We start from the raw sequence: 27766 nt of genomic DNA, 5'->3' as shown, positions 1-27766 counted from the left end.
AAGACCTGGGTTCACACCAACTCCGCCACCACAGGCAAGTCATCTAAGGAGATACAGCTCTCTAAGCCTTCCCCAAGAGGTCCACCAATGTAGAGTGGGAAGAACTTTGGATGTGATCTCTCCTAATCCCTTCCTTTTCACAGGTGAAGAAACTGAGGTACAGGGAGTTTAAGTAATTCACCCAAAGTCACACAAGAAGTCCTACAAAAGATATGCAAGCTCAGGTCCCGCGGCTTTCCACTGCGCCATATTGCCTCTCCCAAATTTCCTCCTATACTAAGATATTGGAAAATAGATTGAGTTTCCACAAAATCACATAACCTAACAGCGAAGGGGACACTTTACTCTTCCTTTCAGAGTGGAAAGAAAGGTGAGGAGGGGAATTTTGAAGACTGGGTAACAAAAAAGGACAACATTTCAGCTGGGCATATTAGCTCACCTTTTGGCATCTGTGTTTCAAAGATCTTTTTTGGCAAGTTTTGTGGCGAAGCCAGGGTCAGTTCATTTGAATACTGCCAGCCAAATGGTTCAAATTTAATTTTGCCCTGTCATTTGTATATTCTCATCTAACCATGTCATGGCTCACATTATTAAATGTTTATCACAAACATGTGATTAAATATTATTTAGACCCTGAAGCATAAGGGTATGAAAAATGAATTGACTATGAGGAAGCAAGATGGCATTGCTGTCGTTGGAAAAAAAGGGAAGGGCTGTGATCCTAGGAGAGCTTAGAAACCTTGGCAGAGGAATTTAGTCTTGATATGGTACATTGTAGGTTGTGGATAATCCTGACATTATAATAATCCCTTACAGTTATATAGGCCTTGCTGTTTACAAATGCACTGGGTATATTATTATTTCATTTGATCCTGCCACCAATTCTGTGAGGAGGAATTTGTTTCAAAGTCCTTTAAAGGATTAATCTGGCAACAGTATATAAAATGGATTGGGGCCAGGGAAGAAGAAAGAAGGAAGGGAAAAGATGAAACTGGAACACTTGTTAGGAGGCCATTACAGAAATGGGAATTGAGATAATGAGGCACTCAGATGACATTGTAGATACAGGCCTAGGCCCTGGGTTCAGGAAGACCCTGACCTCAGATATCACTAGCTGTGTGATCCTGAGCAAATCATGTAACCACTGTCTGCCTCAGTTTCCTCAACTGTAAAATAGAGGTATAAATGATAGCACCTACTTTCCTGGATTGTTGTGAGGATCAAATGGCACAATATTTGTGAAGGACACAGTGCCTGGCACAGAGTAGGAACTTAATAAAAAGTTGTTTCCTTCCTGACCTCTTTCCTTACTTGGGCATGGATGGCAGCAGTGGGAATGGAGAGGGAGGGACATCTCAAAGGAAAAATGGACAAGATGTAGTGCCTGACTGGATGTCAGAAGTGAAAGTGAAGGCAGCCCCAGAAATTACTCAAACATTTCAAGCTTGGGATATTAGAAGAATAGTGATATTTTGAAGAAGGATAAGCAAATCAGAAAAGAAAAATGGTTTGAGTGAGGCAGAGTGATGAATTTGGATTTAGACAAGATGAGATGAGGCAGGGAATAGAAAGAGCCCTGGAATTGACCACAAAAGGTGTAGGTTCTAATCCCGACTCAGCTATTTACCAGATGTGTGACATCAGACAAGTCTCCTGGCCTCAGTTTCCAATAAAGGTGTAAGATCCCTGGCTTCGAACTTAAATTGCAAGTTTGTTCTAAGTTTATAACACTTGTTGTTTGGCACTAGTATTATATAAATCTTTGTTTTCTCTTCTCAAAAAATCTTTTGAGAATTTTTTTAGGCAGAGGTCTACATGATATTTATCAGGTCTCTGAAATCTCAAGTCTGGTCTGAGTTCCCTGGACTATAAGATCTATAAGGTCTCTCTCTCAACTCTGACATTCTGTGATTCTGGCGTCCACCTGGAAGAGAATGTAGGATCTCACTCACTGGGATGCTTCCCTTGAATGGCATAGATTATAACCCACCCATACTTCTTAATTATGTGATTCTTGCCCATTTTCTCCCAACATAAATCCTCCACAGGGAACCACTCAGCATCATCAGGGACCTTCCTCTTGCCAGGACAACTAAATAAGTGTATTAAGTTCATAATCATGAAGATTCAGACAAAAGTGGAGTCAATACCAAATGGAAAAAGGGCAGAGAAGAAATGAAGATGGGATAAGAGGTATAGAAAATGGTGCTGTAACACAGGAAGGAGCCAAGCACTACAAGCTAAATTGTTCTAGAGCATCTTTGTTTCTGTACTGCACAGAGATACAACAGTTATCTTAACAGCTTAGAACAAGTCCAGCCAACCTATTCTGATGCTGGTCCAGGTCTATATGGTTGTCCACCACATAATGGGTGCTTTTTGCCATAGGAGTTCACAACAATCATCTATTAGGATATGGAGAAGTTGCAATATGTATTAATGAAGGGATTACCCACAATGAAGAAATCAAAAGCTTTTTGAAAGAAATACTATCCTCCACTAAAAGAGGAATCAGTCAATCAATAAGCATTTATCAAGTGTTTAGGCTTTTAATACAAAGAAAGAGAAAAAAAGAGTCCTTGCCATCAATGAAATTAGATTTTAATGAAGAAAACAGAATTTCTAGGCTTTGTATACGTGAAATGTAGGTTGTATAACAGACATACCTATGGACAGGTAGGTGACTCAGTGGACAGAGCACCAGCCTGGAGACAGGGAGGTCCTGGGTTCAAGTCTAGACTCAGACACTTCCTACCTGTGTAACCCTGGGCAAGTCCTTTAACACAAATATCTAGCCCTTACCGCTCTTCTGCTTGGAACAGATCCTTAGTATCAATTCTAAGACAGAAGGCAAGAGCTTAAAAACAACGATCTTATCAGGTAATAAATATAAGTATGACCAACTTCATCTAATAGATCAGGAAACTGAAGCTGAGAGAATTTCATGTGATACAGTTTGGCAAGTCAAGCCCAGCTTTTCTGACACCAAAGTCAGTGCAATATTGATTGAGAGAATAAGGTAGGGTTAGGGACTGTGGGTCTGGAATTTCATTGATATAGAGCAGGTCACAGGTGGACAAACTGCAGCCCATGGGCCAAATTCTATAAGTTAAAAAGTGTTTTATATTTTTAAAAACAATACAGTTTTAGTTAAAAATGTAAACACCAGGAACCAGGTGGGCAAACTACAGCCTAATCTCTGAGCTAAAAATAGTTTTATATTTTTTTAAAACAATAGAACTTTATTTTAAAATGGAAATACCATTCTTAATTCAAAACAGGTAGCATCAGAATTTGGCCCAAGGCTGTAGTTTGCAATCTTATGGTATAGAGAACTCCCAGGTGAAGAAATTCCCTCTACCTATGCAGGTCAGCATCTTCTCTGTGACTTACAGTCTTACAGAGGTGCTTAGAGTATGTATGTTAAACACATGGCCTGAGGCAGCTAGGTGGGTCAGTGGATGGGAAACAGGCCTGGAGATGGGGAATCCTGGGTTCAAATCTGCTTCAGACACTTCCTGGCTTAGTGTGACCCTGGGCAAATCACTTAACCCTCACTGTCTAGCCCTTAGCACTCTTCTGCCTTGGAAACAATACACAGTATTGATTCTAAGACAGAAGATAAGGATTTTTATTCAATAAATAAACACATGGCCCATAACACTCCAAAAGGCAGTCAGAACCAGATTAAAATGTAATTGGGAAATATTTAACAAAATGGTTAAAAATAGTTAAACCTAGAAAATATTACTATATGATATTCCGAGTCAATATGCAGGCTGCAGAGATCTTCAGGAGGTAAGGTTTAGTGGCTCCATTTCTATTTAAGTAGGACTACTGGTTAAAGCACTGAGAAGTGAAGCAATTTGCCTAGGGTTACACAGCCAAGATGAAGGCAGTGTGCCAGGTGCACCATAGGAAAAGAGTGTCCTAATGAAAAAAAAATTTTTTTCCTTTTTAGCAAGGCTGTTTAAAATACAATTTTGAATAATTTCATTTTGAATTTCCAGATGTGAGCTACTAACTCTCTACTCTATCAGTGCACATGCAATCAGGATCCAAGATATTAATGGAAACTCTGAAAGTCACAGGAACCTTTTCTCCATGACAACAGCTGGGTGACTAATCAGGCATTTCCTGCTTTTACAGAGATACACATATTGATTGAAGTTAATGCAGTCAGAGAGGCCTAATGGAAATGGGCAAGTTGGCCTAAGTCAACAGCCGTGCCACGCCACTGATAGAAGTGCATGTGTGTAAGCAGGAACAAACACAGTCTTCTGAGTTACTGGATGGTATGACCTGAAAGGGGGAAAGATATGCATTTATTAAGCATCTACTTTGTTCCAGGCACTGTACTAAGGGCTTCATTTGATCTTCACAACAATTCTGCAGAGCAGGGACCATTATTATCCCCACTAGGATAGAGAGCAAATCCTGCCTTGGTACAGCCCTGTATAAATATGTGGGTGAGCAAAACCTCAAAAAGGGAACTGGAGGGAAAAGAGTGGAGTCAAGGGTATGTGATAGACTTTTTAATCAATTAAGGAAAGCAAAAGCAAAACCAAGAGCGGATAAAATATACCTTCAATGCTCTGCGGACCCACGAGATTCATAGCCTGATGGGCTGGATATTCCACACGGGGCCTAGCAATGCCCAGCTGTTCCATCACTCCATGGAGCAACCTCTGAATATCTGCTTCTGAGACTCGGTCTGGGGTCCGAGGACTATGAGCAGATGATAGAGTCCATCCCAATGCCAGCCAAAATACCACATTATAGAAGGCGGTGGGCAGCATCATGGAGCCTATTTTCACCTGCAAAAAGAAGAGAAACCAGTCTATCAACTGGCCACCAAGACAAAGGGCTCCATCTTTAAAAAAAAAAAAAAAAAAAGGAGAAATGTAGACAATTGAAAGCAAATTCTGGTAAAATTCTAGGTTTGTGAGTGCTTAGAAAGGGAAGAGGTTATCACTGTGATCCAGTATGGGTGTATTAAGAACAAGTCAGGTCAAATGAACCTTATTTGTTTTTGTTGTCAAGGCTGTGAATATAGTATTTCTTGATGAACAAAGACACTCTTTTGGGCAAGATGAAGAAATATAGACTGGATGACAGTATAGTTAGGTAGATTCAGAATTGACTAATCAGACCCCAACATGTGCTGAGGAAAGGATTAATTGATGTCAGATTGGAGGGTGAAGGATTCAGATGGAATGAAGCTAAACTCTGTCTCTGGCCCTTTTCTTTTCAACATTTTTACCAATAACTTAGAGGGAGACATAGATGCCATGCTTTTAAATTTTCAGATGACATATAGCTAGGAGGGGTAGCTGATATACTGAAGGATAGCACTGTGATCCAAATGGGTATTGATGGGCTGAAGTTAATGAAGTGAAATATAATGAGAGGGATACACACTAGAACTGTATAGGGAATTCTGATAAGAGGAAACTCCCTCTATCAATGCAAGTGTATAGTCTCAGAGTTGCCTAGAATATTGGGAGCTTAAATGACTTTCCCAGAATAACAGAGCTAGTGTGTACCAGTGGTAAAACTTAACCTCAGGTTCTTCTGGCTTAAAAGTCAGATCCATGGTGCCTTTATAACATAATCTTTTTTATCATTCCAAATGTTTAAAAACCAAAATATACAAAGAAAAAGAAGGTAACACACAAAAGAAATCACGAATCTCTTATATGTTTAACTTACTTTCCTTCATATCTGCATAATAAATCCTGCTCCTTCACCGTCCTTCCCAAATCTCAAAGGATACCATCAGGGAATTCAACATGTTCATATACATTGTCTTTTATCTTTTACCTTTCTGTTCACTTTCTGGAGGTAACAATCACAGTTTATTCTCATAGCATTTAGTTCTGTGGCTCTAACAGTGTTATCCTGATTTGTATTGTATTATATGGTACTTTCCATGTAATTTTTTAATCAGACTATTCATCATTTCTTTGGCACAATAACATTTCATCACAATTGTATACCATGATGTCTTCGGCCATTTCCCAATTGATGGGGCAACCTCTCAATTTCCACAAAGTTCTTTGCCACCACAAAGAGAGCTAACATAAATATTTGGGAAAATATGGGTTCTCTTACTCTTTTTTAGATCTCCTTGGGAAATAGATTCAGTAATGGTTTTGTTGGATCTGAGATATACACAGTTTTATAACTTCCTAGGTATAATTCCAAATTGTTCTTCAAAATGGTTGGATCAGTTCATAGCTCTACCAACTATGCATTAGTGTCCCATTTTTCCACATCCCCTCCAACATTTGTCATCACCCTTTTGTCATTTTAGACAGTCTGGTAGGTCTAGGAATGTAGTGAAATATATTAAAATTTAAAAGTCTTTCATTTGGGTTTTAAAAAACCAATAATACAAGAGCAGGGCAGGCAGGATATGGTTATATAGCAATATAAGTAAAATAGATCTATGGGTCTGATGGACCAAAAACTCCATACAAATCAATAATGTGATGTGGCAACAAAAACAATAAAATCAAATTTAGTGTTTAGCCCTCATTAACATTCAAAGCCAAAGAGGTCTCTTGGGTGATCCCATCACACTCTGGCTGGGTCAGACAAAATATGGAGCATTGTATTCAGTTCTGAGAACGAAAGGGGCTGCCCAAAAAAGTGAGGAGATTTGAAACCATGTCATATGAAGATTAAAGGAATCCAGATGCTAAATTTGGAGAAGAGAAAATTAAGGAGACAGACTGGCTACTTTAAAGTTCTGAAAGATTCAAAGGGCCATAATTTGGAGCTAGAAAGAACCCAAGAAATCATCTTCTCCAACCCTACTATTTTACAGATGAAGAAACTGAGGTCCAGAAAAGCAAAGCTACTTGTTCCAGAAGAGGTAAATAGAATAGCTTGGAATTTGAACCCAGGTTCTGTGGCTCTAAATCCAGTACTCTTTCTACTACACCATACTAAGATGGTTTTTGGAAGAAAGATTAGACCTCTTTGGCTTGGTTTTGGAGAGGAGAATGTGGAACCATAAATGGAAGTTCCCAGGAAGCAGATTTCATTTTAATTTAAGGAAAAACTTCCTTAACAAGTAGACCTGTGAGGGAATTCTCTGACAAAGTAATTAAAGCTCTTGTTAATCCTGTAAAAATTTTCTAAATCACTATTAATTAGAGGAATGCAAATTAAAACAACTCTGAGGTACCATCCCACACCTATCAGATTGGCTGTTATGGCAGAAAATGATAAAACTTGGAAGGGATGTAGGAAAATTTAGACACTAATGTATTATTGGGGGAGTTGTGAACTGATTCAACCATTTGAACAGCAATTTGGATCTATGCCCAAATGGCTATAAACATACCCTTTGACCCAGCAATACCATTACTAGGCTTGTATCCCAAAGAGATAAAAAACAAAAAAGGGTTAGGACTTCTATGTACAAAAATATTTGAAGCAGCTCTTTTTGTGGGGGAAAAGAATTAGAAAATGAAGGAATGGTTATTCATCAATTGGAGAAATAGCTGAGTAAGTTATAGTATTATAATGGATATTTTGTAATTGTAAATAATTGTAAAGTATATGATTGTATTGGAATACTATTGTGCTATAAGAAATGACAATCAAGAGAAGTTCAGAAAAACCTAGAAAGATTTACATAAACTGGAGTGGAACAAAATAAGCAGAATCAGAAGAACATTGTGCATAGTGACAGGAATACTGTACAATGGGCAACAGTGAGTCTTAGCTATTCTCAGCAATACAATGATCCAAAACAATCCCCAAGGACTCATGATAAAAAATGTCATCTGCTATCTTCCCAAAAAAAAAAAAAAAAAATGTCATCTGCTTCCAGAGAAAGAACTAAATCCAGATCAAAGCAAACTTTTTTCACCTTCTTTCTTAGCTTTTTTTGGTTCAATTTTTCTTCCACAAAAGGATTAATATGGGAAAATATTTTAACATGATTGCACATGTTAAATCTATGTAATGTTGCTTAGCATATTGGGTGGGGAGGGAGGAAGGGAAGGAGAGAATTTGACTCAAAATGCTGCCCCTGTCAGCTTTCTCACTTCCCTTCCTTCTCTCATTTGCTACCCCAGGACCAGTGATGAACCTGGTAGTCTCTCCTTATTTATTTCAACTTCTTATTTGTCTCAAGATCACACTGTTTTGGCCTTGGCTTTTCTCTAGGACGTTGGTGTCAGTTTTTGCCTCTTCCCCTTCTCAGTCCTCTGAAGCAGCACCTCACCGGCTGAGACCAGGCCATCTTTTCCTTTGAGATTTCCTGCATGGCAATAGTTGTATGAGCTGGATGGAATTGGGGAGAACCTGACTTCAAGACTAGCCTGAGCCCACTCCACTTTCTCCCTTCTATGAAGGGCAGACAGACCTATAAAAGAGAGGAGGAATATGATTCAGAGAATTGGAAAACTTACTAGAAGGTTGGTATCTTGACTCCTCCCAGTCACTTTTGGTAAGTATGCAAAGCATGGCATGACCCACATACACACCACATGCCTTATACAGTATTTTATATGTAGGAGAATCAACACAATAATTATCAGCTAAGGTTAGACTGGGGAAATAAACTACTTTCCCTTTTTACAATTCCTATTAGGTCACAGAATCACAGAATTTGAGTTAGGAAGGACCTCAATAGCCATTTAGTCTAGCCCAGAAACAAAAAGAATACTCACTATAAAATATGTAAGAAGTGGTCATCTAGTCTCTGCTTGAAGAGTTTGACTGAGGGGGAAGCCATCCCTTCTTAGGGTCATTCCACTTTCAGACAGCTCTAATTGTTAAATAATTTTTTTCGACATCAAGTCTAAACTTCCATCTGGCATTCCTGTTTCTTGTTCTCTGGGGCTCAAAAGAATTAATCTAATCTTTCCACATGCCATCCCTTCAGATCCTTGAAGACAGTTATTTATCATGTTCTCCCTGAATCCTCTCTCCTCCAAGCTATATGCTCAGTGCCTTCAAGAAATCTTCCACCGATGCACATTCCCTTTATTATCACTAATATGTACCCAATCAGGAGAATGCTGGGGTAGATTTTCTTGCTAATGGGAAAGGTAGTTAATATCATTTCTCCTTTTTTCAAAAATTCCTTTTCCCCATCCCACTTCCTGAACAGCAACGGCTAACAAGGATAAATAGTTAGGAACCAATATAATAGTAAAAGAAAGAAAAGCAGCTGGGGGGAAAGTGAGATATGGTCAGAGAGAATGGGGTGTAGGTTGTGAGGACAAGTTGTTGCTGATACCATCATTCAACAAATATTAAATGGAGACTTACATAGTATAGTTATGTTAAGTGTTGGGAAGGAGGTTTCTACACACCTTAGTCTCATAAGGGCAAATGCAACAAATACAGGAGTAACAGGACAAGATATCATAAGGGCCGGATGAGTGGTATAAAGTGTTACCATTCAAATAATTCAGGAAAAGGAGAAAGTTAATTCAATTTAATAAACATTTTTAGAATAATTCCTGGGTATCTTTTAGACTAATTAGGATGATGATAGGACAGGGAAGTAGTGTTTTCAACTAAAGAACACCGGTCATTGGAAAGTAAAATTCTAACACTGGCACTATCAGTTTTCTAACTGTGTGATCTTGGGCAAATGACTTAAACGCTCTGGGTCTAAGATAACTTACCTATAAAATGAGAGGCTTAGCTCATCTTAAATGATTTCCAAACCTCTCTACCCCTTTCAGATTCTGAGGCTCATTCATGATGGAGGTAACTAAGTTGGGCCTTGATTAAAAGATGACTTCAACAAGCAAAGATGAGTGGAAGTGAGGGTTGCATTGTTATTCCAGGCAGAAGGAATGGCATGGAAGAAAAGCAAGAAATAATATCTGAAATTTAAATAATATTTTAAAGTTTACAAAGCAAGAAGACCTGAGATAAAAAACCCAGAAACATAATAACTGTATACATCTATACATATATAACTGTATAATACATAGTATTGATTCTAAGACAGAAGGCAAGGTATTTTTTTTAAAAGACCATCCACCACTGTGGAAGAAACTAATGGAGTCTGAATGTAGATTGAAATGCATCATCATTTTTCACTTTATTTCCTTCATAAGTTTTTTTTCCTTGTATAAATGACAGATGTCTTCTTTTACATCATGAAGAGCATGGCAATACATATTACATGATGGAACATTTATAACTTATATTACCTGGGAGGGGAGAGGAAGGAAAGGGAAGAACAAGGATCACAAAATGTCAGAAAACCATTAATAAAAATTGCATCTACATGTTATCTGAAAAAGAAGAAAAATATTTTTTAAATTAAAGAATAAAAATGAAAATTTAATAATTGGCTCTTTCAGATTCCAGCTGGCTCCAGGACACCCCTGTGATTGCCTCTCAGTCCAGTAATCCACTATACCAGTGCTGCCTCCCTACAAGAACATAAAGCTGTTTCTTTGAAGCTTTTGTCTCCACAAACTTCCGGATTTCCACCTTCCTGAGACAAAGAAAGCCTATATGGCAGTCAGCAAAAAAGGGATCTCTAGCTTCATCACTTCTCTGGATTTTATGGGGCTGAGAAAGAATCGGAGTGAACAAATAAAACTGTTTAATCTCCATTTCTCCCATCCCTAACTCTGCATAGCAAACAAAAATTGTTTAGTCTGAACTTATTTCATTGTTTAGGTATCTAATTTTTAGTGAGAAAATTTTTACTGCCAAATAAGTTTTGTCCCGATCTTACATAGTCAGCATGGGCAGACTTGAACTTGTCTTCCTGGCACAGGACAGTTCTTTTTTCCACCCCACCCACATGATGCTCTGACAAATTGTACAGTATTTTTAACTTCTACTCTTTTTTTCTTAACTTTTCAAAGCATTTTCACATATGGAGGAGGAGAGGCAGAGAAAATCACCACAGAGAAGGGCTGTCTTTGGGGTAACCAAAGCCAATCTTTTCATTTTTTGAGAGAAAATTGAGGCCAAGGAAGTTGGGATTTTTCCGAGGTCCCAAAGGCAGCGAATATCAGTCAGGATTTGAACTCGGATTCCATTTCTCTCAGTTCAGCAACTATTTGCAGTACACCATAGTGCTACAAGTTCTATAATTTCCAAAATTTTAGGGAATAGGGGAGATGGAATTAGATTAAATATTAGGAAGAGAAGATACTATTGTGAGGGAAAAAATAAGCTTCTCCAGGTAGTCTGTACTAAATCTAGGCTCCTCTCCCTTCTCCACCACTGCATTTCTGTCAAATCATTAATCTTGCTAGAATTATCCTCCACCTTCACCCAAGCAGCATCTCAACTCCCTCCTCCTCCTCCCTTTGCTTCTATTTTTTCTCCCTGCCAAAAAGGCAGGTGGCAGCCAAATCCATCTCCATCACTCCCCGGGATGGCGAAGGCGGGGTGGGTGCCCATCTCCTCACGACACAATACAATGCCAAGAGATCAGATCTCCGCTGGGCCCGCGCCACCCCTCCTCCCCTGCTACCTTTTTCTCCAGGCTGATTCCCCCATTTTACCTCCCATAATATCCCCACCTCCAGCATCCCAAAACGAAGCCCTGGGGCCTCAGCTCCAGTACCGCTGCTTCTCCATCTGAGAGCAGTCTGGGTGAGCGCCTGCGGCTGTGCAAGGTGCAAAGGGGGTGAGGAAAGAAGGAGGATGGGGGAGACTTGCCTCGCTTCCTCGGGGTTACTCGTTCGTACCGCTAAGGGGGAGAATCCTCCGGGGGTCTGCCCAGTTCTCTGGGCCTGCCTTAAAGAATCGCCGAGTGCGTCAGCCCCTTCCCTCTGTAGCTCCGGCTCCGCCTTCCGCCCCTCCCCTGGGCAGGTGGCTCCACAGCAGCCTCTCCGCCCCAAGCCTCCCTCCCAAGCACTCCACCTCCCACCCACCCCGCCCGGCCTGTGCCTGCACTCAGGGATGAAGAGCAGTGCGCTACTCTTTGTCTTTACCTTTCTCAAACCTCTCTGCTCCCACAATCCCTGGGATCCTTTTATGAATATTTTTATAAAGGGCAGCTTATCAATGTTACCTTTTAACCTCAACTAGATGAATAACAAATAGCGTTTCTATAACGCTTTAAGGGTTGCAAAGAACTTTACAATGAATCTCATTTACCTTTATGCCACAACCTGGTGAGCCTTTTTTAGAGAAAACTGAGGCTGGGAGACGCAATTCCACTGTCATTTATGTATTAGGACTGTGTTGGAACTAAGGATAAAGATAAGCAAAAAGTCTAATGAGGAGATATGAAAATATCTAGGTATAAATATTGAGGGGGGCAGCGGGAAAAGTTGGAGAAAATCAAGAGGGGCATCATTTCTTTTTTGGTTATTACAATATGACCGTATGTTAAACTAAACTGCTATTTGGGGCCACAGCTATTGTGAGGCAGGATTCAAATTTAAGCCTTCCTGATTTCAAAAACAATATTTCATCCACTGTACCACCCAAGTCCCTTAAGCTAAGTTTGAGCTTTCTCTGGGAAGGGACCTACCATTTTTTTTTGTTGTTTTTTTAAAAATGACTGATTTTAAAATAAATGATTGCTGAAATTAAAATGAAAAATGTTATTAAATTAAAAATACAAATATTTTCCACGAAGGAATAAGGGATATCTTAGTGTGTATCTCTTCCTCCTCAATTATGCCATCCTAGAAAGGATTCTAATAACAAATTGCACTTTTTAAATTGAGGGAAGGTGGAAGGGCACACATATATATAGCTGTGTAGACAGAAAGCAGGTGGAAAAAGAACAAATCAGGAACTGCATTTGCACCAGGAGTCTGGTGGTAGGAACAAATACTAAAAACAACTTTAGAATAAAGGAATTCAAACCCATTTTTGGTGGGAGTGCAATGGTAATGCACTGGTGAGAGATGTAGTATGACAAAGCAAGCGGGAGGAAAATAAAGTGGATATTTCAAAGGAGAGAAAAAGGAAGCCTGGTGTCTAAGATAAAGAACCAGCTTCAAATCTGATACTTTCAACCCAGGGAAAAGTCTTTTTAATTTCTCAGAGCCCTAGGCAACTCTAAAACAGTCTAGTGGCAGAACATTCCATAATTTGTATTGATAGTTGTTTCTCTCACTGATGAAATTCAAAAAACAAAAGTTCAAAGAAATACAAGACATAGAAAGTCTTGCATGGTGTAGAGTATTTGAATCAATAGACCTGTTTCAGTTCTGTACAATAAAAGCTGTGATCAAGCTTCAGCAGGATATGGTGACTAGAAAATTAGGCTTGAAATGGAACATTTGAACTCAAGTTTCACATCTGACACATACTAGCTGTGTGTCTGGGACAATTCACAACCCCTCAGTGAAAGGGAATTATCAAAAACTATTTATACATGGGAAAGATGCTGACTCCATTGATAGAGGGAGTTTCCTCTTCCGGAATATCCTTATGTCAAAGAAATTATAGGTCCAGTCCCTATCCTTGATATGCATGTCTAACCAATTCCCTGCTCTACTCAGAAAATCTTCAGCAATTTCCTATTACATATATATATATATATATTTTTTTTTAAACACCTACCATTCCAGACTTAATTTTCATTATTCTCCCTCAATCACTACCAAACTCATCTTGCTCTTCCCCTTAAAAAACATTTTATCTTCAATCTGTGACAATTTTGTTATAGGTTCAAGACAACCAATTTTCCAGGACATTATTATTTTAATATCTTATGCTAAATAAATAGCACTTAAACACAATCATTGCAAGTCTTCATTTTAAGCCAAATGTACATTGATGCTTTAATTATATCAAAACTCAATTTGCATATAGGAAATCACCAATGATCAAAGTTGCTTCAAGTTTTATTCTTCTTTCTTAAATACTTTTAATTACAAAATAAGACAAAATAACAGATACAAAAATGCCTGTGCAAATTAACTTTGAACATACAGTATGGCTTTAAAAGTCATTAATTCTTTCTGCCTCATAATCATACTACATTAGCCTGTTTTAGACATCACCAAATAACTCAGAAAGATTTGAACATGATATGAAAGTCCACGCACAGGCACAGCAGAATCCACTTGTAAATATATATGATGTTGAAACATTTCTTAAAGAACAAAAGAGAAATTTTTAAGCATGCTGTATCAATAGTAAAGGTATCAAATGAAACTTTTCCACAAATAATAATATAATTAATCAAATAAGACAAAAATAAAGTTAATTTATTTCCTTGACATATCTAAGTTTGCTGAAATTTTATCTAACTTAAGAATTAAAATTGGCAATGGCCTAGTCTTCCTGTCATTTTTAAAGCCATTTATGAAAAAAAAGTTATGTCTTAAAAACAAATTCCAACAACTTTTATAAATCTAGTCAGAATTTTTTAAAAGTAAATTAATCTTTGCTCTAAGAAAGAAGTCATGATAAAATTTAAATCCCCAAAGGGCATATTTGAGAAAATTAGGACAGTTAAATTTGTACAAGCATAAAAACCCAAGACATTTGACCCTGAAATTTTAAAATATCCAGGAAAAACTAATAGTCAACCTGAGCTACAAACTTGCATGGATATTATAGACTACATTCCAAGCACCAGAATCTTAATCCTAGATACATTATTAAATCAAGAAAAAAAATATTCTTTAACTACAATTCCAGAGGCTTAGTTGTTGGCAGTAGCTGAACCTTTGCTATGGGATTCTTTGGAGAACCTTTATACCAAACCCTTTCTCTTCCTGATGGCTTTCTGACAATATTCTTTTCTTGTGTACCAACAGAAAAAGTGGTACTTGTATTTACAACAGATTTTAATGATTCATGATTAGTTAGGTCATCCAAGACTGACTTTATTTGGCTACCAAGTATCACCTTCTGTTTGCAAACTCTTGAAGGTCTCAGAGAAGTATTCCATGAGTCTGAGAGTCTCTTCACCACTGAGTAAGATTTAGAAGATAACTCTGAGCTTGATTTAGAAGTTGGCTCTGTGCTTGACTGGTCAGGTGGCATAGACTTTTGCTCTTGCTTATGATCTGAATAACAAAGAGCAGCAGAGGAAGTACTTGATGTATTTTCTATATGAGAGGAAAGAGCACCATCACAGCTTACAGATTTAACCAATGGGGAAGGCATCTCTTTAGCACTGACTGATCTGTACTTTTCCGGTTGTCTATACACCTCTATTAAGGAATTTATCCTTCTGACAGACTGACGAACAGGAGTACGCTGAAACTTTAGAGGTGACTTAACTTTGCTTTCAGTCCTTGAATCATCATTTAATGAAAGTTTGTTAAACCAATGTATGTGGTCTGAAACCTTTCCATGTTCTGACATTTGAAAATCCCCTGAAAGAGTTTTATCACAAGTTTGGACCAATGACTGCTGCTTAATACTTCTTATGTTCCTAGGCTTTTGTAACTTTGATATATGACATGTAACCTGCCCTAAAGATTTAGTCACAACTTCCTCAGAATTAGAACAACTTGGTTCATTTTCTTTAATATTAGTTTTAGTCTCTTGTATTGTAAGGATTTCTTTTACTCCAGGGAGTTCTTGTTTATTTGTTTGGTCATTCCTGGGAAATTCTTGCTCATTTAAATAGTCCAAGGAAGTATTTAAATGAAGATTTTCATCTGACTTAATTGTTTTCTGAATTGTATGAGATTCCATAGTTGTATCTTTTACCTGATTTTGAATTTGACCAACTAAGAAGTTTCTTTCTGAAACAATGGAATTCTCTTTATTGGTATGATTTTCATCATGCTTTTCCTTCGATATCATTGTCACTTCATCATAGTCTTTAGCTTCAAATATATTTTCCTCTGGGCTAAATTCTACATTGGGTATTTCATTTAAGTTTTCTTTCCTTGAATCATACCCTGATGTAGGTTTGTCACTTATCAAAGTATTAAGATTACTTCCAGATTCAGAAAATGCTTTCTGAACTTTCATTAAAGTTTCTGTGGTTAAACTATTTTCATCTCCTTTTATTGAGTTCCCAGTTAAGCTGTTTTCATGCTGATCATTTACATTAATATCTGTAGTTTCACAGGGAAATTCAGGTGACATTTCAACCGTAAAAACAGGTCCAGAAGGATTGTTTTCCTTTTCAAAGGTTCCCACAAGAAGTGATGTCCCATTTGTACTAATTTCTTGAAAACTTGTATTAGGTTTAGTCCAAGACATTTGGTAATTCATACCATCTGTTTGTTCTGGAGTTAGCAAGTTTTCCTCAGATTTGCTGATATGTTTTGACCCTAAAAATTAAATGGTTCAGAAATTTGAATATATTTAACTTAATCAGTGTGTCTTATTTCAGCTAACTTTATTTCCAAAGCACCCACAAACTAAATTGAATCCAATATTTTACCACATATGCATTTTAAAAAATAAGGTTGATTGTCATTTTAAGAATCAGACAACTTAGGGGCAGCTGGGTAGCTCAGTGGTTGAAAGCCAGGCCTAGAGACAAGAGGTCCTAGGTTCAAATCTGACCTCAGATACTTCTCAGCTGTGTGACCCTGGGCAAGTCACTTAACCCCCATTTCCCAGGCCTTACCACTCTTCTGCCTTGGAGCCAATACACAGGATTGACTCCAAGATGGAAAGTAAGGGTTAAAAATAAAAAATTAGACAACTTATCAACTACTCATAAAAAATAATTACAAATCAAAATACTTAGCAAAAATATTGGGATTTAATGCTAGGATAACTATAAATTATCTTTTTTTTCTTAATCTTTAAAAATTTTCTAAGTAATTTTATTAAGTGATAAAGTTACTATATATACATATGCATATATGTACATATATATATCCAAATCTATATACCTTTCTTTGTTAACCTTTCATCAACATCTGGGCTGAAAAGGAGTCCAGTTTTTACAGACTGAATTCTATTTTTAAAATCTTGTTGACTTGCAAGTCGTCGTCCAACATGTTCATGTCTTGTCACTCCGGAATATCTGTTCTTTTCAGGAAAAAAAAAATTTTAAGCTTTGGTTATGAAATTACTCAATTACAAACTGTAAGGTAAAGTAAAACAATGACTTCAGAAAAATAACAATATTGATGTAAATGAAACTAACAATTAACATTTCTAAGAAAAGTCTTATTCAAAATAACTTTAAAATATATAAAGTATATAGGAGCCAATCTACCAAGATATGCTCAAGCCCTAGACAATTACAACATACACCTTATGAAAATTAAAAAAAAATGACTTAAGGAAATGGAAGGATATTTTGTGCTCATGTCTGAGGCATATCAATGTATTACAACTAAAAATAATATGAATATAATCAAATAATCAAGAATATTTTATAGAATACAAAATAACCAAAAAATTCAGAGGAACAAAAGATCTAGTCTAAAGGAAAATCATGAAAAAAAGTAGGAATGGAAAGGGAATAGCATTTCCAAACTCCAAATTATACTAAAAAGCAGTAATTACCAAACTTATTTGATATTGGTTGAAAAAAATTAGATCACTGGAAAACATTAGATTAGCAGTTCTCTGAGCCCCTTTCAGGGGGCCCAAGAGGTCAAAACTATTTTCATAATATTAAGATATCATTTACCTATTAAAATATTCCATCATTTTCAACCTGCCTATCTATGTAAGGCTATACTTTCTTCACTTCAACAAAAGCAATGTTTTATACCAGTTTTGTGCTGAAACAGATATAAGAGCCTGTCTTCTAGTAAGCCAGACATAAAAGGGATTTGCAAAATCATGTGAAGTAATATTATTATTCTCCTAATTTTTTTTTCATTTTAGGATATAGTTATTTTTCATAATTTAAAAAAAAAACCTCAGTAACCAAGTCATTAACAAACACAAGGACATAAATTGTTGGGGAAAGAAATCCCTATATATTAGTTCCATCAATAAGTATCTATTAATGTGCTGCTCACTGTGTGCCAATAACCATGCCAGGAGCTAAGGATGCAAACCAATAAGTTCTGACAAAAACTGCTGGGAAAACTTGAAAAAAAAATTGAGAAAAATTATGTTCAGACAAACATTTTACACTATATGTCACAATAAGCTCCAAATGGATATATAACCTGAGTACTGATTTATTTTTTAAGCATTTTTTAAAAATTAGAAGAGAATGTGATCAGGTAATAAAATAAAGAATTTATGCATAAATTTAACAGAACTAACAGAACAGTAAGGGAAACAGTTGGCAAGAAAAAAAATAACCTACATCAAATGGCTGATACATGTTTTTTCCCAATATTTAGAGGGAACTGATATGATCATATATGACTAAAAGTCATTCTCCAATAGTTAAGAGGTGAAACACTGTGAACAAAGTTCTTAAAATATGACTAAAAAATTATATGAAGGATTGCCTTAAATCACTAATAAGATTAAAACAACTCTGATGTTTCATTTTATTCCTAGAAAACTGGCAGATAACAAAAGATGGGAAATCAGAAGTGGAGTTGTAGAAGGACAAGCATATCAAAGATAGCAGGAAAAGACACAAGTAAACAAAATATTTCTAGCCACTTTTTTTTTGTAGCAAATACATGGAAGTCAAGTGAATGCCTATACTTAAAGAATGGTTAAATAAACATATGAATGCCACAGAGGTGAATAATTAAGAAAGATATTTTCAGACATGGCCAAATATGCAAGGCAGAGGTTCTATTTTTGAAAGAAAGAGTTGTGGAGAAGGATGGAGCTAGTGGGTAGTGAGTGATACCAGTACTAAAAACAACAACAATAATAATATTGATAATACACACACATATATGTCTATATGTGTATTAAAAAAGAAAAGGTCAACAAAACATTTAAAAATCAAAATCAGAAGGATATTCAGAAGGGAACAAAAAAACTATCACGTTAAATTTAACATTTACTTAAAAAAACAAACAAGACCTTAAACTACTACACTTGTAAAAGCTAACCGTCTTATTATATACAATCTTCATTTCTGTTCTTTTAAAGTTCATAATAAAAAGCATTTTAAAAAAATAGCAGGTTAGCATTACTTGCACTACTGCTGGAGCTGTTAGTCCAATCAGTTTAGTAAGAAGCAGTTTGGAAATAGTTTAGGAAAGTAACTAAAAAGTTCATATTGTCTATCCTGGAGATCCCATTGATGCCAAGTAGATGAAAGATAAAAAAGGTCTCATCAGTATATTGATAAAAATACTTTTTGTAGCAGCAAAGAAGATAGATATCCATCGACTGGGAAATGGATAAGCAAATAGTGACATATAAAAATAACAAAATATTTCTTACTTTAAGAAATTTCTAATATGAGGAATAAAAAGAAAATGTTTTCTTATATGAAATAATGCGAAGTAAAATAGTCAGAACAAAGAATACAGTGTACATAATGACAACAATGTAAATATAAAAAACGAAGTGAGGAAAACCTGAATACAGTGAAATTATAATACCCAAGGAAGAGATATGAGAATATGCCTCCTTTCCTCTTTTTCCGATAATGGGAACTATGTATATGGGCCACTATAGATAATGTTAAGACTTAGATGATGTATTGCTTTGTTTTGTTGAACTATTTTCTTTTTCAGTCTGTTATTTAGGATAGCTATCAAGAAAGAAGATAGTATATTGGAAAATGAAAAACAAAAGATAAAAATAAATATACTAAAAACTTATAAGAAAAATACAAATTCCTTGTAGTTATCAAAGTCCAATATATATAAAATATGAGATCTGGAAATAAACTTCTACTCATATTTCAAACTTTACTTGTGAATTACTAAAATTTAGGCATTTTAACAGTACTTCGTTGCTGATTTGGAAATTTTTTGTTTAGAAGACAAATTAGTCACAAGGATTACATGTCTGAAAGTTGAATGAAATAAAACAATGAAGGTATATGTATAAGAGGTACTCACTACATCTCTGCTACTTTTCTTCAGACTAAACTTAAGACGAAGAGATCTTCGGAGCTTTTCTTTACGACTTATCTTAGGGGAGAAGCAACCTGCTTTCCCTGATTCCACCCTAAAAACATTTTTTTTGGAGGGGAGGAAAGAAAAAATAATTTTTGAAAAAAAAAAAAAAAAAAAAAAAAAAGACAATCTATGTTGTATATATTGTTGACAATTTTCTTCCCAAGGATGAAATTTAATATAAAAATACGAAATAGGTTTTAGCATTTATCTCCTAAAAGAACAAAAAAAAATAATGAAAAAAGATACTTTTTAAAAAATCATTACCTTCCGTCTTAGAGTCAATACAGTGTACTGGCTCCCAGGCAGAAGAGTGGTAAGGGCTAGACAATGGAGGTTAAATGACTTGCCCAGGTCACACAGCTAGGAAGTGTCTGAAGTCAAATTTGAACCCAGGACCTTCCTGTCTCCAGGCCCCATAAAAAGATACTCTTGATGGATCCCCAACTAGCTAGGTAGAACCTTACACAATTCTTAACTTTTTGAGTTTTTTCATTTAAAACATGAGTTTAAAGCAAATGATTTCTAAAAGTCTATTCTAACTATAAGATTTTTGAATAGTAGGAATATGAAATCTTTATTTCTGTTCCAAAATTAATGTGCTTGTGATAACAATTTTTTCCCCTTTAACCCTTACTTTCTCTTAGAATGGATACTAAGTATTTATCTGCTCTAAGGCAGAAAGAAGAGCAGTAAAGACTAGGCAACTGGAGTTAAGTGACTTGCCTAGGATCACACAGCTAGGAAGTGTTTGAGGCCAGATTTGAACCTAGGCCCTCTCATCTCCAAGCCTGACTCACCATCCACTGAACCATCTAACTTCTCCAATCAAAAAGATTTTTAAATCACAACTTATACATTAAAATCATATACAGTAGAACAAAAGAGACAAAAGTTTTAATCAAGCAGAGGTGGTTTTTAGATTGGGAAACTTTCTGTAGTTGATAAGAGGAAAAAAGGAAAATGTTTTTTATTAATAAGAATGGGAAAAAACATGAAATGTTTTATTATTAGTCATATTAATTTGTAGAAACAATAAAAAAGTGAAAGCAAATTATCAGATACAGAGGCATCTTACCTGCATACTTTTTTGCTTGCAATCCTTTTACTTCGCCTCTGAACACTTGTATTGGACAGATTTCCACTGACAGCTATGGGGGAGACTGAATTCTGAGAAGATGTTCCAGGACTATCTAAAAATTGAACTATAAAAGTACCGTCATCTAAAATAACTGATTTTTAAAAGGATAAAACACGAACAATACTAATTTTTAAGACTTTTCAATTCCAAAAAATATTTTGAATACTTTGGCTCAGTGACCTTCCTTTATATTCCTTTTATGTAAAAAGCTAATTTATTAATTTTATACTTTTAAAGAACCAAGATAATGGTTTTGTTTTAAAATCTGCTAACAATTTAAGGATAATGTCCTATACTGTGATAATGTATTTTTCGTATGTTGTATTAATTCCTGTATATTGAGGGAGAATTACTGTGCATTCCTGTGTCTGGGATCTGGGTGAAAGATATCATGCAGTAGGCTGTTGTTTTTTTTTTGTCCTTAAGAATCTTCAGGAACTGCACTCCCCCCACCCCCAAAAAAAAACAGAATTTGATTAATAAATGAATGGGACAAGGGTTCTTTTTCTGTGTGCTAAGTTCTCATTGATGTAGGTATGGGGAGGTACAGTAGGTGACTGATGGACCACCTCTTAATTAGTTATTTGCCAATTAAAGATGTTTTGGAATGATTAAAAGAGGGGCTGAATAATCAGCTCCTAAAAATCTTTTTTTTTTAAGATGATTGATCTAGCTCAGGTCATCTCTGGTCACAAAAAGGCCATGGAAACCTGTATCAATAGAGTTATGATGCTGACCTAACCAATAAACCTGATATAAACAATAAACATATTCTTACCCGAAAATCAATCATAACAATATAGAAACTCTGACTTAATATCTCCAAGGTAAAATATCACAATCCCTGTTTTCCTAACTCCTAAAAGCTAATTAGCTCAACTAGTTAGATGACTATATTAATAACCACTTACTTCTTCCCATACGTTTTTTTTCTTTCCATGGTTTCAATTTATTTTTCAGGTTCTCTTCTGACCTATCTGAGCACGATTTTCAGTTTCCTTTGCTGTCCCACTCTTAACCAAATTCTCTAACTCTTAGCCATAGGCCCTTCTTCTTTGTCCTTCTTCCAGTTTCTCTCCATTTACACTGCCACCATCCTGGGTCAGACCTTCTCCACTCTTGCCTGACCAATTATAATAGCCTAATTAAACTCCTAGCTTAGGTCCCGCCCCCCTTCCAATTCATCTTCCACAGTATTCACGACAATCTTATAACAGAGCTGTCACTTCCTTGCTTAAACGTTGATTCCTTTAGGAAAAAAATACAAAATTCTCAGCGTGGTAGCTTACACTTGATATAGACCACCTTTTTGTAGGTATTTCTTAATATTCTCTTTCATGTAGCCTAGTCTATTTCTCCCACTGTCCCATCTGCTATTCTCTGAATTTGCTAACCCATTTCTTGTCTCTATATCTTTAACTGAAATGCACTCGTCCAAGGATCTCTGCCTCTTAAAATCTCTACCTTCTTTCAAGAGTCAGCTCTTATGGGAAAGCTATTTAGAATCCCAAGTTGTTAGTGTTTTCTCACCCTCCTCAAGTTATCCCATAAGTTCCCTGAAGAGAGAAACTGTCTTTGAGAGGTCATTTGTCATTGGACTGAAGACTATATGGTAGGGTGAAAGGTGTAAAAAGATTGGAAAGAGACAAGAAACTGATATGATAGAATGGAGCTTCTCTTCCTACACTACGCTGATAATCAAGTAGGAGATCCATGGGGCATGATGGGCCCAGATCACATTGTGCATTTCTACTTTCTTTACCAGATATATATTATATCCATTCACACAACAAAGTCAAAGTAGATAAAAAATGTCTATTACCAAGCTTTCATCATGCTTTTGTATGAATACTCTATAAAGCTTGTTCAATGTTATGTTGGTAGAACTGTAAATAGGTACAACTAGCCTGGAAAGACATTTAGAATTATTCAATAAAATGAATAAAATGTCCATATGCTTTGACTCAGGGATTTCAATAATAAAATCAATGAAGTCAATGATAAGAAGAAAGTCCTCATATACAGCAAAATATTTATAGTATCACTTTTTTGTAGTAGCAAAAAACTGGAAAAAAGGTAGATGCTTTTCTATTGGAGAATGGCTAAACAAATTGTGATAAATGAATAATGAAGCAATACTTTGCTGGAAAAGAAATGAAAATATGATGAAAATAGAGAAATAGAGAAAAACAATACAGAACGAAGCAAGCAGAGCCAAAATGACAACAATATTAATGGAAAGAGCCACCATTACAAAAAATAAAAAGTGAATGTTGCAAAATTGCAAAGAACAAGCATGGCTCTAAAGAAGAGATATGAGAAGATACCCCAATCCCACTTTTCTGTAGAATGGAAAGGTAGCTATAAATGGGTATGGAGCAGTGCAAATAATTTCAGATTCCCCCATTCCACCAAGTAGTGTTTGGTTTTGTTGAATTTTTTCCTTTTATTTCTTATTTAATCTTTCTTTATGGGATGACTCGCTGGGAAGAGATTCTATTGGATTAAAGAATAAGATATCACGATAATTTATTTTTAAATTTCTTTATTTGTACCTGCCCTCAACTTACAAAGCATTAAAAAAATGCTTATTCAATAAGGCAAAAATCAAAGGTTTAATACCACATATGTTCCATGGCTATAGACTACACAAATGTGGTGCCTGCTTCCCTGTCTCTCCAACAAAAAAAGTAAAGAGAGCATAAATGCAATGTCTAAAACAAACAAAAAAAAATTAAACTGGGACTATGGAAGGTGTCAAGAACTAGTACCATTTTAATATATCAAATAGTACATTTTTTACATCATAAACCATATGTAAAAATATTAGTAAATTGTCAGCCACAGTTCCCACACCAAAAGACTAATATGAAAAAACCTTGCTTCAGAGTTTAGAAAATAATGAAATGAAAACAAAATTTACTCAACTTAAAAGGTAGCTTAATTATGTCGTAAGATGTTTTTAAAAATAGCGTTTGGACTTTAAGTTCTAACTATTTGCAGATAAAGTAATTTATTTACAAATGGTATGGTTTTTCTTTTTAAACTTTATGATTTCATTGGCATAGGTTAATTTTAAGAGAGGCCTGAGAAATGGAAAATTAAAATTATTTGCTCAGGGCCAAACTGCCACCAGTATATTACAGAGAATCTAGGAGATGGAAGGGACTTCAATGGACATTTGGTCCAACCCATATATAAAGTAATCCCTACTTATAAATAGCAAATAGTCATCTAGCTTCTGCTTGAAGACCTCCAAGGAGTAGGCACCCACCCCTTCATTAAACAGGGCATTCCTTTTTTGGAGAGCTGTAATTATTAGTGTCAGAGGTAGGATTTGAACCCTGGTCCCTCATACTCTTAAGGACCAGCTCTTTTATCTCTATTTATGAGGTCATGATTGCCTTACTCTGGTTTTGATGTTGCGTTGACCCTCAGTGTTGTCACAATGTTAATTACTTAAGTAATGGTGGTAGACTCTAAGTATAATATCTTCTAGAAGTTTAATTTTGCTTAAAATAGACACATTTGATAAATTATTGACTTGATGACAATTTCATCTCTAAGATGGTAAATAAGCAGAAAAACTGGGAGTTGGAATTTAATTCTCACCTATTAAGGTATATAGTAGCTAGCTTAAGATTAGGTTCAAGTTCCATCTCTGGCATATACAGGCTATGTAAGCTTGGGCAAATCACTTAATTTAAGACCAGTGATATCAAACTCAAATAGAAACAGAGGGCTAATGGTCTATACATAAGGATCCTTGTAGGTTGCATATTGACTTAAAAGTTTTCAAATGTAACATCAGTTACGTTTCATTATATTTTTATTTATTTTTAAAAAATATTGTCCAATTGCATTTTAATCTAGTTCTGGCCACATGGGGCTATGTTTGACATCTCTGCTCTTGGCCACTCTTTAAATTACAGGGCAGGTGCTAGCCTAAATTAGTAGGGATAATTAGTATAGAGAACTCTATACTAATGAAATCACATTTACAGTCCCTAACCCTAACAAGGAAAAATTGTTTAGTAGTATAAAGTGACCCCCACCCCAAATAAATAAAATTGAGAAAAGTGACTGTGATAACATTGACTTAAGAGTATGAGGGGATAGGATGTGATTTCAGTGGCTATACCTCTGATTTTAATAGTATAGGTCAGTGATCGGCAAACTACGGCCCACGGGGCCAGATGCAGGCCCCCCCACAAATGTTCTATCCAGCAGCAAGACATTATTCCTAATCTGACGAATACAATGAGTAGGATACAATACAATGAAACTTTGAAAGAGTTGCCTTAGAAACAGACAGACAGATGAGCATTTCCTTTCCTTTGGCCCCCTTTAAAAAGTTTGCCCATAATTGGTGCAGGGAATTGTCAGGTGAGCAAACTACCCTCTCTACTAAGTTACAGTCTCAGAGAATTGCCCAGAGCATTAAGAGGTTAAGTGACCTGCTCAGGGTCACACAGCTACTATGAAGCTGACTTCGTGCCCAGTCATTATGTAGCTGATCCCAATACCAGCTCTTTATCCACTATGCCAGGTCATCTCTCCAGCATATGTAAGAGAAAGGAAAAGATTACTGGCCATACTTTATTTATCCTAAAATTTAGTAAAGTTGATTTTTAAAACCAGAGTCTTAACCTTTCTGAGAATGTATCTAGGTTAGGATAACAATTGCTCAAAAACAAAATTCAGACTATGTAATTGTGATCTAATCAAAACTGTAATTTTAGCATAGTTAAGCAATATTAGCATAAGTTTAGTAATGATAATCAACTCTTTTTTCTTATTTTAGTATCAGCTTTTATGATTACAGTATTTTACTAGTTCTTAATTTGTCGTTATATTATAATCTTTATGTATAACTTTTCCAAGTGTGGCCTTAAACTTGCTGACAAGACACCTTGACCTTAAGCCTGTAACTCAAACACCCTTATTCTTGAGGATCAAACCCACCTGTATTTTGTACATTACTTCTTTCTAGAATATATTTTTGCTGATTCTTGGAAAACCTTGCTGTTCAGGCATCGGTGAGTCAGCTTCTAGGTATAGGAGTTGTAATAAGTCTTTTGGCCATAAAAGAAGGCCATATTGCTTAGCTCAGGGTCTTTAGTCTTGACCAGATTCCGGTTTTATTGTGAGACCGGTTCCTCTCTCAATAAACATATATATTCTAAGCTGGTGGGAATTTGGAGAAATAAATGAAATAACATATGGTTGAATTTAGAAAGCAATGTAGTAAAACACAATAAACGCTACAAAACTGCAAACTCTGTGATCCAATGATTCAATTCCCTACATCTTAAGTATTTACAAAATGCAAGGAACTATGCAAGGCATAAGGGAAACAAAGATAAATATGAAACTGTCCCTTCCCTTAAGTAGTATGCGTTCTACCTGAAGTACCCACTACTAGGAAATATCCAAAGATGTACTGCAAGTAAAAAGAGACCTGCCTATTCCATCAAAATGCCATAGCAGCTTTACTCACAATAGCAACAACACCCTCCTCAAAATATCAATCCATATATCCAACACTTGAGGAATGATTTTTAAAACTGATATATAAATGTAATGCAAAATTACTGTACCCTAACAATAGCTATGAATACACAGATATAAAAAAACACAAAAGGAAGCAAGTATAATCATAACAATAGACTATTGCTATGTAAATAAGCAAAAAAAAGAGGCAATAAAATATACATATAAGAAAAGGAGTTCAGAAAGGGTTTAAGAAAACAAAGTTTATGCTATCTTATTAAAATGAATAATCACATTTGATTAAGAACAATAAATAATGAGACTAAAGATAAAATATAGATTAAAATAGATACAAATAAAGATCACAAGACGCTATCCTGTTCTTTGTATAGATTTGTGTAAAGACATTGGGAGTATTATGTCTAGCTCTGGGCACCACAATTTTAAAAATATTGACAGGCTAGAATTTCTCAAGAGGCCACCATCCTATGTCATTAAGAGAACAGTTGGAAACATTAGAGGTGAAGAAATGATTAAGTGAACTGTGATATCACTCCAAATTGTTATCTTCAAATATGCAAAGGGCTATCACATAGAAGAGGGGAAAAAAAAGGAAGTTTTTGATGTTGTTAATGAAGGCAAAACTAGTCCTAATGGGTAAAAAAAAAATCACAAAAAGGCAGGTTTTTTAGTTAGGTACCATGATGAATAGCAGAAAGGATTAGCATCTGAAAACCAGGCCCAACTAAGCACATTCTTCATGTACAGGACTCTAAGATCTCCTGACATCTTGGTTGGAAACTACAGAGCTTGAAGCAAATATAAAACTGAATGTAGCACTAGAGACCCAACCACCAGCTATTTATTGACCCAGACAACAGGTTCAAACTTCTGGTGCTTCAACTTAACTCCTACTTCCCAGTGTTTATAGAAAGAAAATGCAAAGCATAATCATAGGATCTGGAAGTCAGAGCACTAAAAGTTTTACTTTTTCCCAGAGTGCCATTTGGAAAATACCTTGAGGAGCCATCTAATCTAATCTGAATCTGAACAAGAAATCTCCTCTCTTACACATCCCTAACAAGTAGTGATCCAAACCTTAGAAGGCCCCTAATGAGGAGGGGATCCACTACCTTCTATTTTTGTATAGTTCTTCTACTTTTGTATAGTTCTAATTGTTAGAAAAATTCAATTCAATTTAACAGCTATTAAATGGATTATACTGGGAATATAA

At 35.8% G+C, this 27766-nt stretch overlaps 2 protein-coding genes across 2 annotated transcripts in view; both read right to left on the bottom strand.

The window, feature by feature from the left end:
• Positions 1–4802, bottom strand: part of LOC123235982 (neuroendocrine protein 7B2) — a 68654-nt gene extending 63852 nt beyond the window's left edge. The window contains exon 1 of the mRNA XM_044662226.1: positions 4586–4802. Coding sequence (XP_044518161.1) covers positions 4586–4802 — 217 coding nt within the window. The remainder of the gene's footprint in view (positions 1–4585) is intronic.
• A 9802-nt stretch (positions 4803–14604) lies between these two features.
• ARHGAP11A (Rho GTPase activating protein 11A) overlaps positions 14605–27766 on the bottom strand; it is a 28075-nt gene continuing 14913 nt past the window's right edge. The window contains exons 9-12 of the mRNA XM_044662225.1: positions 20977–21103; positions 19842–19950; positions 16785–16923; positions 14605–16211 (exon numbers count right to left, since the gene is read on the bottom strand). Of these exons, the coding sequence (XP_044518160.1) occupies positions 14605–16211; positions 16785–16923; positions 19842–19950; positions 20977–21103 (1982 nt within the window). The remainder of the gene's footprint in view (positions 16212–16784; positions 16924–19841; positions 19951–20976; positions 21104–27766) is intronic.

This window comes from Gracilinanus agilis, chromosome 2 (assembly GCF_016433145.1).
Source record: "Gracilinanus agilis isolate LMUSP501 chromosome 2, AgileGrace, whole genome shotgun sequence".
In the NCBI taxonomy this organism is placed as follows: Eukaryota; Metazoa; Chordata; class Mammalia; order Didelphimorphia; family Didelphidae; genus Gracilinanus; species Gracilinanus agilis.
This window is presented reverse-complemented; position numbering and strand designations above follow the sequence as displayed.